Source organism: Myxocyprinus asiaticus, chromosome 32 (assembly GCF_019703515.2).
Source record: "Myxocyprinus asiaticus isolate MX2 ecotype Aquarium Trade chromosome 32, UBuf_Myxa_2, whole genome shotgun sequence".
NCBI classification, from domain to species: Eukaryota; Metazoa; Chordata; class Actinopteri; order Cypriniformes; family Catostomidae; genus Myxocyprinus; species Myxocyprinus asiaticus.
Window position 1 is genome coordinate 27876877 of NC_059375.1, and position 13410 is coordinate 27890286.

The 13410-nt window shown below is 47.0% G+C and overlaps 1 protein-coding gene across 1 annotated transcript in view; it reads left to right on the top strand.

Moving 5' to 3' along the window:
• The first annotated feature begins 306 nt into the window (after positions 1-306).
• LOC127423073 (voltage-dependent T-type calcium channel subunit alpha-1G-like) overlaps positions 307-13410 on the top strand; it is a 258610-nt gene continuing 245506 nt past the window's right edge. The window contains exon 1 of the mRNA XM_051667102.1: positions 307-414. Within this exon, the coding sequence (XP_051523062.1) occupies positions 322-414 (93 nt within the window). The 5' untranslated portion in view covers positions 307-321. The remainder of the gene's footprint in view (positions 415-13410) is intronic.

Here is a 13410-nt window from a genome sequence, read left to right on the forward strand (position 1 = left end):
TGGTTTAAGATAGTCTAGCTAGTCTCCTAGCCTGGCCAAGCTGGTCTAGCTGGGTGGCCAGGTGGTTTATTAGAATGACTTGCTAACAGGTGCCCAAAACCCCTCTGATACCATCAAACAGACCAGCTTGGACAGGCTGGGAGACCTGCAAAACCAGCTTATGCTGATTTAAAGTGTTTTTTGTTTGTTTGTTTTTAGAGCAGGGTGGGAACCCAGCAAACAGAACTTTTGTTGTCTCTGAGATTGTACTGTATGTGTATTGTGTTGTTTCTGTGTACTATTCCTTAACTCCTGCTCTCCACATGGTTCGAGAGGGCCAGTATGTTGGTGATTCTGCTGAACTGTGTTACTCTGGGGATGTTTCAGCCTTGTGAGGACAGCCACTGTGACTCAAAGCGATGCAGGATCCTGGAGGTAAGTATCATACCAAGCATACTTCACCTCTCGTAACCCAATGTATTTTAAATGGATCAAAAAAGGAACAGATGGACAACATGCGAAAATGTAATTGGACCCAGAGTTGAAATTATTTTTGACAAATGAAAGTGTGAAACAACTTTTAGAACTCTACAGTGGGAAATCATTTTGAGGGCTTTGTTTTCTTAGAACTCTCATCTGCGTGGAAAGCTGGGTTTCTCTAGATATCCTGGAGCATGTTGTGTTGACTGTTCCAAAACCACATGTGATGATGGGCAACAAAGAGATCCTTGCCTGTAATTCAAAGCAGATTAACACAAAAAAGACACTGCACTGGTTTATCATTGACTTGGGGACATGGCTCAGGGGCTTTGATTTCAATTTGCTGAATTCCTTTTGCTTTGTTTAACAGATGAGTGTATTGCTTTAAGGAAATTAGAGCGCTATCTTCGCTTTTCTGCTTTGGATCTGCCATGCATGTCTCTTTCACATTTACACACACAAACTCGAGTTTATTTAGCTATAAAAATGGGGACATAACATAGACTTCTATTGTTTTTATATCAAGATGATTTTGAATATTATAGACAAGGGTTCTTAAACCTTCTTAAACCAGGACCAGAATGTAACATTTTGTGTTTACCTGGGACCCACACAAAAATGTGCAATATGCTGTATTTTTTGTATCCATTCATTTATTCACTTTTTATCAAAAATCAAACATATACATATACACAAGTGCAACAGTGGGTGAAAGTCTTAGGTGCAGTTCCAAGCAACATAGCAGTCATGACAGTGATGAGAGATATACCAATCTACAATAAACATCAGATTTACACAACACAATTTACAAAACTTATATACACATAATTACTCAACAAAATATACAAATAATAATATACAATGTACATTATACAATACACACAATATACAATCAAATTAATATATATATATATATATATATATATATATATAAATATATATGTATTGACATTCAGGCTGTCGGTTGATAGTCAGTTGCCAGTGTGTTGTTAAGAGAAATATAATTATGACAGTCCAGTGTGAGATTAATAAAGTGTAGTGCTGATATATGTTGATCATGAGTGATCAAGTGTTCAATAGTCTGATTGCTTGGGGGAAGAAGTTGTCATGAAGTCGGCTGGTGTGGGTCCTGATGCTGCGATACCGCCTGCCTTATGGTAGCAGTGAGAGCAGCCTATGGCTCAGGTGGCTGGAGTCTCTGATGATCCTCCGAGATTTTTCACACACTGCCTGGTATAGATGTCCTGGAGGCAGGGAAGCTCACCTCCGATGAAGTGTCTGGCAGTTCGCACCACCCATCGCAGGGCTTTGCGATTGAGGGTGGTGCTGTTGCCATACCAGGTAGTGATGCAGCCAGTCAGGATGCTCTCTACAGTGCTGGTGTAGAACCGTGTGACGATGGGTGGTTCATTCCAAACTTCCTCAGCCGTCTCAGGAGGAAGAGGTGCTGGTGAGCCTTCTTCACAACGGCTTCAGTGTGGACAGACCTTGTGAGATCTTCAGTGATGTGGACACCGAGGAACTTGAAGCTGCTGACTCTCTCCACTGGTGCTCCATTGATGGTGATGGGGCTGTGTTCTCTGTCTTTTCTCCTGAAGTCCACCACAAGCTCATTGTCTTACTGACATTGAGGAAGAGGTTGTGCTCCTGGCACCAGCATTCAGAGTGTGCACCTCCTCTCTGTAGGCTGTTTTATCATTGTCAGTGATCAGACCTACCACCATCGTATCATCAGCGAACTTGATGATGGCATTGGAGCTATGTGTTGCCACACAGTCATGTGTGTACAAGGAATACAGGGGTGGGCTGAGAACACAGCCCTGTGGGGCTCCGGTGTTGAGGGTCAGTGGTGAGGAGATGTTACTGCCCATTCTGACCACCTGGCATCTGCCTGACAGGAAGTCCAGGATCCAGCTGCACAGTGAGCTTTTAAGCCCAGAGCCTGGAGTTTCACGTCAAGCTTTTTAGGGCACTATGGTGTTGAATGCTGAGCTGTAGTCTACAAACAGCATTCTCACATATGTTTCCTTTTTTCCAAGTGGGTAAGAGAAGTGTGTATTGTGACTGCAATTGCATCATCAGTGGGGTGGTTGCTTCTGTAAGCAAACTGTAGTGGGTCCAGTGAGGCAGGCAGTACAGAGCAGATGTGGTCTCTGATAAGCTTTTCAAAGCACTTGCTGATGATGGTAGTTAGGGCAACAGGATGCTAGTCATTTAGACAAGATATCTTTGACTGTTTTGGTATGGGCACAATGGTGGATGTCTTAAAGCATGTAGGAACCACAGACAGGGAGAGGGAGGGATTGAAAATGTCCGTTAAAACAGCCACTAGTTGATCTGCGCATGCTCTGAGAGCACGGCCCGGAATGCCTTTTGGACCCGAAGCTTTGCAAATATTCACCCGTTTGAGAGATCGGGTTACATCCGCAACAGAGACAGTAAGTGTACTAACGTCTGCTGTGTTGGGCACGGGAGTTCTCTCCATGGAGGAGATGTTGTTTTCCTCAAAACTAATGTAAAATGTGTTTAGCTCGTCCGGAAGAGAGGCAGTGGTGTTCACTGCAGAGTGATTAGTTGCTTTGAAGTCTGTGATTATGTTAATCATCTGCCACATGCTTCTCACGTCGGTGGTGTTGAATTGTGCTTCCACTTTGTTTTTGTATTGTTGTTTGGCTGCTTTGATTGTTTTGTAGAGAGTATAACTGGCATGTTTATACTCCTCAGTGTTCCCGGAATTAAAAGCAGAGGTCCGCGCATTAAGTGCCGCATGAACATCACTATTAATCCATGGTTTCTGGTTCAGGAAGATCCGTATTGTTTTGGTTGGCACAACATCATCTATGGACTTCCTGATGAAACACGTTACAGTATCAGCGTAGACCTCAATGCCGCCATCACAGCCGGACCGGAACATCTCCCAGTCCACATGATCAAAACAGTCTTATAGCATAGAATCTGATTGGTCCGACCAGCACTGGATCGTTCTGAGGGCAGGAGCTTCCTGTTTTGGTTTCTTCCTGTAAGTGGGCAGAAGCAGAATGGAAGAGTGGTCCGATTTGCCGAAAGGTGGGCAGAGGAGGGATTTGTAAACATCCTGGAAGGGAGAGTAGCAGTGATCTAAAACCCGGTCCCCTCGTGTGTTGCATCTGAGGTGATGGTAGTATTTAGGTGAGATTGTCCTGAGATTGGCTTTGTTAAAGTCACCTGTAACAATGAACACGGCCTCAGGGTGCGTGGTTTCCTGCTCACTTATACTCCCATTCAGTTCCCTTAGCGCTTGCTCTGTGTTGGCTTGTGGGAGGATGTACGTGGCTGTGATGATGACCGCTATGAATTCCCTCGGTAGCCAGAATGGTCGACACAGTAACGTGAGGTATTCCAGATCAGGGGAGCAAAAAGACTTGATAGAGTGTACGTTCCTTCGATCACACCATGAATCGTTGATCATAAAACATACGCCCCATCCTCTGCTTTTCCCTGTGAGATCTTTAGTTCTATCCACACGATGCACGGAGAACCCCATAGGCTCAATTGCTGAATATGGGACCTCAGTAGACATCCATGTTTCTGTAAGGCAAATAATGCAGCAGTCTCTCGTCTCTCGTTGGTAGGTGATTCATGCCCTAAGTTCGCAGAGCTTGTTGTCTACAGACTGGACATTCGCCAGAAGAATGCTGGGTAGTGGAGGTCAGTTGGCGCAGCGTCTGACCCTGATGAGGACGCTGGCTCTCCTCCTTTTTCGGCTGCGCTTTTGTGGTTACGGCCGCACATTCCAAACAAAGTGCTCCACTGCTGTGTTGTAAAGAGAGCGTCACCGGCATTGTGGGACTCAAAGCTTGGTTTCCGATATGTTCATGAAAATCCAATGTCCAGAATTTAACACAAAAATAACATGAACTAAGAACATTAAAAACAAGAAACTGCTAAGTTGTGTTGGAGCTCACAACACGGCTGCCATCCTCGGCGCCATCTTGTTTCAGAGCAAACAAATGACTAAACCAATTTTGAAATAGACAGACTCTTACAGAAATTCAGTTAGGACAACTCTCAGAGATAGATTAAAGATTTTTATTGATGATAGTGACAGTGAATTAAGCTTGACATGAGTCAGTATGCTGCTGCTAATGGCACGAAAACATGATGCTGCTGATACAGAAGAGACATGGTGCTGCTATTGTACCAACATCAAGATAAAGCCCCCGTAAAGCAGATCTAGACAAGTGGTGCTGGGCAGGTGGAGGGATAACTCTACACATTTTTTTGTGTAACTTTGAGATTAAGGGCACACAAGTTTTATAATCAGTTGGTTTGGAAACAAAGTCTTGTTTGCAAGGTACCCGGTTCATATAACTAGCACTTTTAAGGTTGAAATAACCGCTGCATTTGCCAAAGTTTGCCAGGTTATTATATAATATTTTTCAAAGATATTCAGCACTTTTTGAGTCACCTAAGAGCAAGTAAACTAGATCTAAGACATATATGTTTGTGAAATAGTCTATAATTATTTTCTGTACTATTTACACATTTTCCTCTTATTTTTCAGTGTGTTTTTTGTGCAATCTTTCACTGACATGTTCACACCATTATTAAAATGCACTTAAACTACATTCAATTGAAATTTCCTTGCCAGTTATTTTTGTGATATAACATACAGTGGTAAGAAAACGTATGTTAATCCTTTGGAATTTGCTGGTTCCCTATCTGTCACTCACTCAATGTTGTGTCGATGTAGTGACACTAGGGGTCACTCGTGGGAGCCCGAGACACGTCTGGTCTTTGATAAAATGCCAATGAAAATTGGCGAGTGGTATTTGCATGCCACTCCCCCGGACATACGGGTATAAAAGGAGCTGGTATGCAACCACTCATTCAGATTTTCTCTTCGGAGCCGAACGGTCATGCTCACTGAGCTGAATTCCCACGACTGTTCATTCAGCTCTGCTGGATCTAACGGTGCATTTCAGGGGCTTCTCCCCCTCTGCACTGGTGCAATGCAGAGAATGCCCCTGGGCGCTTCGGCAGAAATAAGAGTATATTTCTCTAAAAGAGTATATTTCTCTAAAAGAGCGGCACACACGTAACGTCTTTTTAAAGACGCGTCTTTTTATTGTGTGTTATTCCTGGTCACGATCGCTGTCTTTTGTGTCTGGGCACTGCTCACGCGGAGACAGTTATCGTGGATGGTCATGTTCTCATTGAGAGGACATGTCCATGGCAACGATGCGGTCGCAGCTTGCCTTCATAAGAAAGCAAGCCACCCCAGAGGATCCCTGCCTCGGTCTTTTTCCCACGGGTATGAGGCCAGCGCGGCTAGCACTGGGGCGATTTGGGGACCCCAATGGGACCACCTCCGACGGGTATCCCCCGCGGACCTCCCATTCCCCAGCACGCTTGTCTGCCCCGATCGGGCTTCCGGATGAGTCCGCCGGCTCGTCTCACGGCGAGTTCGACCTCTTTTTCGGAGCCCGCGAAAGTGATGAGCTCTCGAGCGCAGCATCGGAGAGCGGGCTCGTCCAGTCGGATGTGGAAGCCTCAGCTGGGCTCCTCCCTTTGGGGATGATTGCCCAGTCACAGGCTGACATGGAGATAACGACATGCTTTCCCGGGCAGCTGCGAGCACCCCATCGGCCCGGCCCCGGCGTGGAACCCACCGCAGGAAGCAGACACCATCTGTCTCGCGGCCGCCCAGAACCCGTGAAAGGCTTCAAAGCGCCCTTGAGACGGGTGACCCAGGGACAACGAAACCCACTGCTCTGGAGCTGGTAAGCAGACCTCTCCATCTTTTTGTTACCTTTTGCATTTAATTGCGCTGCATGCCCAAGTGGCTGCAGTACTCAAGAGTTCAGCAAGAGTGGTTTCCTTGTTCCCTGGGTCACGTATCCGGTGTGCACGGCCGTCATCACGACCACCGTCCACCACTCTATTTGGCAGGTTTGGCACTCCAGCGGCGGTCTCCCGCCCCTGAGCACACAGCTGTGGCACAAATCCACCCCCGATGTGACAGTCTCCACGGGTCACGAGGACAGGCCTCTTCCTCCCCCATCCCAGGCTGTTCTGAGGGTGGTCACAAGGAGCCAGGTAAGTGCTTTGATGTCCTTAGACTCAGCCCGGCCACGACATAGTGTGGCACCTCGAGCTCCACCCTGCCGTGAGGCCCCACCTGCTGGTACGTCCGACGACGTTGTCCCTTTGGTCCCCCTTGCGCGGAACTTGGACGCCTGGCTTGCGCTTTCCATCCGTCACGATGGCTGGTCCAGACCGTCCGACTCGGCTACGCGATTCAATTCGCCGGGCGTCCGCCCAGGTTCAGCGGTGTCCACTTCACCTTGGTGAAGGACGAAAACGCTGCTACCTTGCGTGGAGATCGCTAACCTCCTACGGAAGGGCGCGATAGAACCTGTCCCTCCAGCCGAGATAAAGAAGGGGTTTTACAGCCCCTACTTCATCATACCGAAAAAAGGCGGTGGGTTGCGGCCAGTCTTGGACCTGTGAGTACTGAACTGGGCTTTACACAGACTCCCGTTCAAGATGCTGATGAAAAAACGCATTCTGGCGAGTGTCCGGCATCAAGATTGGTTCACGGCGGTAGATCTGAAGGACGTGTACTTCCACGTCTCGATCCTTCCTCGACACAGACCCTTCCTGCGGTTTGCATTCGAGGGTCAGGCATATCAGTACAAAGTCCTCCCTTTCGGCCTGTCCCTGTCTCCTCGCATCTTCACGAAGGTAGCAGAGGCAGCCCTTGCCCCGCTAAGGGAGGTGGGCATTCACATTCTCAACTATCTCGATGACTGGCTAATCTAAGCTCACTCTCGGGACATGTTGTGCGCACACAGGGACTTGGTGCTCTAACACCTCAGCTGACTAGGGCTTCGGGTCAACCGGGAAAATAGCAAGCTCCTCCCGGTTCAGAGCATCTCTTTTCTCGGTTTGGAGTTGGACTCGTTCTCATTGACAGATTTGGAAATTTGGAGATTTGGAGTCGATTCGGACAGGCACAGGTGCACCTGTTCACCTCCCAATAATCCTCCCCACTGCCCACTCTGGTACGCCCTGACCGAGGCCCCCCTCGGCATAAACGCGCTGGCACACAGCTGGCCCCCTGGCATGTGCAAATATGTGTTTTCCCCCAGTGAGCCTACTTGCACAGACCCTGTGCAAGGTCAGGGAGGACGAGCTCAGAATGCTCCTCACAATAGCCCCCCCCCCCCCGGCGAATTCCCCTGAGGAAGGATCTTCTTTCTCAGGGATGGGGCACCATCTGGCACCCGCGACCAGACCTCTGGAATCTCCATGTCTGGCCCCTGGACGGGACGCGGAGACCTAAGCGGTCTGCGGTGGTAGACACAATCACTCAGGCTAGGGCCCCCTCTACGAGGCGCCTGTATGCCTTTAAGTGGTGTCTGTTCGCTAAGTGGTGTTCTTCCCGATGGGAAGACCCAAGAGATGCACAGTCGGATCAGTGCTTTCCTTCCTGCAGGAGAGGTTGGAAGGGAGACTGGGGCAGTCGGATAATCCCCCTTCTTTTATGGGGAGTGGAAAAAAAGAAGGGGAAAAGAGGCCACGACTGGGTTAGCCTGTCTCTATCTTTTGGGTAGTCGACTTGTACCCAAAGGGCCGTTCGACACTCATAACTATGTTGGGGGAGGTTACGTGTCGACCTGGTGTGCTGGATATGAGGCCATTTTGTTAAAAACAAAATAAACTGTGACTGATCTCTTTACATGTCGGCCAGATGGCTCTTTCTCCAAGTGGAAGACAGAAGTTGCCATACGCACCAGGTCTGGCAATGCAAACCCTACCCCATGTAGATTTTTATTTATTTATTATTTTATTTATTTATGAATCGTTTTCCCAAGTGAGGACATTCCCAACTGACCCCAAAGGAAAGGTTTATTTGATTTATCTCTGTTCTGGGGAAAAATTGTTCCTCAAACTATATAGAACGTAACACACAAACACTTTCATTCTTTCTTCCTCTCTTTCCCTCTCCTATCTCATCTCTTTTATGCTACTGGGGTGTCATATCCTTTTTGATGACTAATACATGTAAGTCTGTAATAGTGAATCCCCAGGGAAGGTTAAACCACATTAATTGAAGTGCTTAAAACACAATCTCAAAGCCACTCATCCAGTCAGGCATTGTAATCAAACGGTTTAAAATACAATGTGACTGATTGTGACAAGAGGTGAATCACCTCTTATTTCTGAGTTATTAAACTAATGGTTGGTGTAATGAATGAAACTAATCTGTGCCCTTTACATCATGACAGCAAGTCATATTCACTGTACACTGAGTGTCAATGAGAAGTGATAACATTCTTTTCATACAGTGCATCCGGAAAGTATTCACAGCGCTTCACTTTTTCCACATTTTGTTATGTTATAGCCTTATTCCAAAATGGATTCAATTCATTATTTTCCTCAAAATTCTACAAACAAATCCCCATAATGACAACATGAAAGAAGTTTGTTTGAAATCTTTGCAAATTTATTAAAAAAAAAAAAATAAAAAAATCACTTGTACATAAGTATTCACAGCCTTTGCCATGACACTCAAAATTGAGCTCAGGTGCATCCTGTTTCCACTGATCATCCTTGAGATGTTTCTACAACTTGATTGGAGTCTACCTGTGGTAAATTCAGTTGATTGGACATGATTTGGAAAGGCACACACCTGTCTATATAAGGTCCCACAGTTAACAATGCATGTCAGAGCACAAACCAAGCCATGAAGTCCAAGGAATTGTCTGTAGACCTCTGAGACAGGATTGTATCGAGGCACAGATCTGGGGAAGGGTACAGAAAAATTTCTGCAGCATTGAAGGTCCCAATGAGCACAGTGGCCTCCATCATCCGTAAATGGAAGAAGTTTGGAACCACCAGGACTCTTCCTAGAGCTGGCCGTCTGGCCAAACTGAGCAATCGGGGGAGAAGGGCCTTAGTCAGGGAGGTGACCAAGAACCCGATGGTCACTCTCACAGAGCTCCAGCGTTTCTCTTTGGAGAGAGGAGAACCTTCCAGAAGAACAACCATCTCTACAGCACTCCACCAATCAGACCTGTATGGTAGAGTGGCCAGACGGAAGCCACTCCTCAGTAAAAGGCACATGACAGCCCGCTTGGAGTTTGCCAAAAGGCACCTGAAGGACTCCCAGACCATGAGAAACAAAATTCTCTGGTCTGATGAAACAAAGATTGAACTCTTTGGCCTGAATGGCAAGCGTCATGTCTGGTGGAAACCAGGCACCGCTCATCACCTGGCCAATACCATCCCTACAGTGAAGCATGGTGGTGGCAGCATCATGCTGTGGGATGTTTTTCAGTGGCAGGAACTGGGAGACTAGTCAGGATCGAGGGAAAGATGAATGCAGCAATGTACATAGACATCCTTGATGAAAACCTGCCCCAAAGTGCACTGGACCTCAGACTGGGGCGAAGGTTTATCTTCCAACAGGACAACGACCCTAAGCACACAACCAAGATAACAAAGGAGTGGCTACGGGACAACTCTGTGAATGTCCTTGAGTGGCCCAGCCAGAGTCCAGACTTGAACCCAATTGAACATCTCTGGAGAGGTCTGAAAATGGCTGTGCACCGATGCTACCCATTCCAACCTGATGAAGCTTGAGAGGTCCTGCAAAGAAGAATGGGAGAAACTGCCCAAAAATAGGTGTGCCAAGCTTGTAGCATCATACTCAAAAAGACTTGAGGCTGTAATTGGTGCCAAAGGTGCTTCAACAAAGTATTGAGCAAAGGCTGTGAATACTTATGTACATGTGATTTTTTTTTTTTTTTTCGTTTTTTGTTTTTTTTTGTTTTTTATTTTTAATAAATTTGCAAAGATTTCAAACAAACTTCTTTCACATTGTCATTATGGGGTATTGTTTGTAGAATTTTGAGGAAAATAATGAATTTAATCCATTTTGGAATAAGGCTGTAACATAACAAAATGTGGAAAAAGTGAAGCGTTGTGAATACTTTCCGGATGCACTGTAGGTAAACTGTCACATAAAGCATGTATCAACTGTGAGGTGGCTTGCTGCCTGACCGGATTTTGAAATCAATATTGACATACTCTTGACAAAATTACTTAAGTGCCTAGAGCACATATTTTCTCAAAAGTGACATTTTTATGTCATGTTTATATATTGTATAGTATTGCATAGTAAAGTGTAGTGTGGCATAACATGGTACAATTTGTTGTGGTATAATTTAGGGTAGCATTGTTCAGTATGGTGTTGTCACAGTCTGTCTCCCTCATGTTCTCCAAGGACTCTTATTTTTAAGTTTTCCCCCAGACTACATCTCCCATAGTTCACTGCCCTCATCACTTCCATCTGTTCAACATCATCTGCACCTGCCTTCAATTCCCTTATTAATTCCTTGTGCATAAATACCCTCTAGTTTTGTTCACCCATTGTCAGTCCTTAAAGTGTTACTAGTTGGTTATGAAGTGTTACCTTGTGTTGTTATTTTGTGATGTTTAGCTTTATAGTTTGTTCCACTCCTGCGTCTATTATTAAAAGATTGAAAGTATCCACTCCTGCATCTCCTCTCTTCCTCTCCTTGAACCAACGTTACAGAAGGGCTGACCTGACAAAGAATACTTATCTATTTACCTGTTCCTCATAACGTCCTCCTCTACTCTAGCGATCCCACTCTCATAGAAAGCCAGATCTTGAAGAGCACATCATTGAGCATGGAGCTAACAGGGGTTTTCATGGAACTGTTCAGGCAGGATCTTTCCCTCTTGGAATATTCCACCAAGTTCTTCCAACTCACTGCAACAACCACTATATCGGATGTGTACCTCAAGTCCATTCATGGTATGTGTTTAAACTATCACCGAACAACAGCGCTTCCGGAGGCGGAGAATCTCTCCCTTGTGGATTATATCCTTGCCACACTGAACATCCATCACCCCTCGCTATCTTCCATTACCACAGTTACTCCTCTCCCAGCTTTCTCCTCTCACATTGTGGGTTTTGGCGGGAACCCCGTGCCACCTCCTTGCTCTATGCCCTCCACGGCACCTTGCTCTATGCCCTCCAAGCTCCTCCCCAATGTCTGCCACTGTCAACGAGCCAGCACCCACGCCTGCCACGGTCAATGAGCCCGTAGCCTCGACCGTCCACGCCTTTAGCCTCGACCGTCCCAGAGCCAGCGCCTGTAGGCTCGACCATCCCAGTGCCAGTGCCTGTTGCCTTGACCACCCCTGAGCCAGCTCTCACCAAGTTCATAGACCTTGACTTGCTCCCCACCCTGGTTCCCACCCTGACTACCCTTCATCCTCCGCTGGTTCCAGCCAGCATAATGGACACCCTTGTTCCGTCCAGTGCCCTATCCCTTCCTCCTCCGCTGGCTCCACTCAAGACATTTGCTCCTCCTCCCCCTCCTCCTGGTCAGCCGGCTCCTCCCACGTCACCGGCTCAACCTTCGCTCTCTGCAAAACCATGGTCAAGGGGAACCTCAAACCCTCCAACTCCGCCTAGACCCTCTGAGCCCTGGACTCCGCCTTGGCCCTTCGTTCTCTCTGTCCCACCTCGGCTCTATGTCCCTTTGGCTCCACCGTGGCCTTTCAGCCAATTGGCTTCTCCGGGGTCCCTCATCCCTCCAGCTCCGCCTTGGTCAGTCGATCACCTGGCTCCACCTTGGCTCTCCGATCCTCCAGCTATACTTTGTCACTTTGAGCCTCCAGCTTCACTGGGGACCTCCTTCCCTATGGCTCCACCTCAGTCCTCAGTCCCACAGACTCCGCCTCTGTCCTCAGATCCGCTTTGGTCCACCGAGCCTTAGGCACTACCTCGGTCCTCCGAACCTTCAGCTCCACCCTGACCCTTCGAGCTGTCGGCTACTCTCCAGGCACAAAGTTCCCTTGCTCCGCCTTCCACGGCTCCACCTTCCATGGCTCCACCTTCCACAGCTCTGCCTGCCTTCGTTGATCCTTTCCTAGTTCGGCCCTCAGACTCTTCCATGGCTCCAACTGCTTCCCCAGACTCTCCTCCTCCAGCGGTTCCGCCTCCTGACCCAGTCCCTGCCCTGTGGCAGCCTCCCAGGCCTCCTGACCCCGTCCCTGCCCTGTGGCCGCCTCCCAGGCCTCCTGAGCCAGTCCCTGCCCTGTGGCCACCCCCCAGGCCCCCGGATGCATTCCCAGCCCCGAAGCTGCCCCCCAGGCCACCTGATCATCCTCCTTGGATCCTTCTTCACCTTCTGTGTCACCCTACCCTCCTCATTCATCTTTGGGTGCCAGGAGGCGCCCTTTAAAGGGGGGGTAATGTCACAGTCTGTCTCCCTCATGTTCTTCAAGGACTCTTATTTTGAAGTTTTCCCGCATACTACATCTCCCATAGTTCACTGCCCTCATCACTTCCATCTGTTCATCATCATCCGCACCTGCCTTCCATTCCCTCATTAGTTCCTTGTGTATTAATACCCTCTAGTTTTGTTCACCCATTGTCAGTCCTTAAAGTGTTACTAGTTGGTTATGAAGTGTTACGTTGTGTTGTTATTTTGTGATGTTTAGCTTTATAGTTTGTTCCACTCCTGCATCTCCTCTCTTCCTCTCCTTGAACCAACATTACAGGTGTAGCATTAAACAGTATAGTATGGCATGGCATAGTATTGTGTAATCTAGTATGGTATAATATAGAGATATTTCCTTCCTATTTGTCTATAGCTCTCTAGGATAGTTTTAGTCTATAAGGTGGCTATGGTAGTATAGTATATGTTATTGATTGCACTGCATTTTTTCATTCCAATTTATGTCCTTTTTATACTTTTTTATCCTTTTCTTAATTAAACATTTAAAATGAAACTTAAATTCATTTTCATTAGGGCCCAAGCACTGAAAGTCTGGAGGCCCTATGGTTCTTCTAAGGATTATTATTCTTATTTTCAAGGTTTCAGTGCTTTTGGGGCACTTAACATGCTTAAAAACTCGTGAAATTTT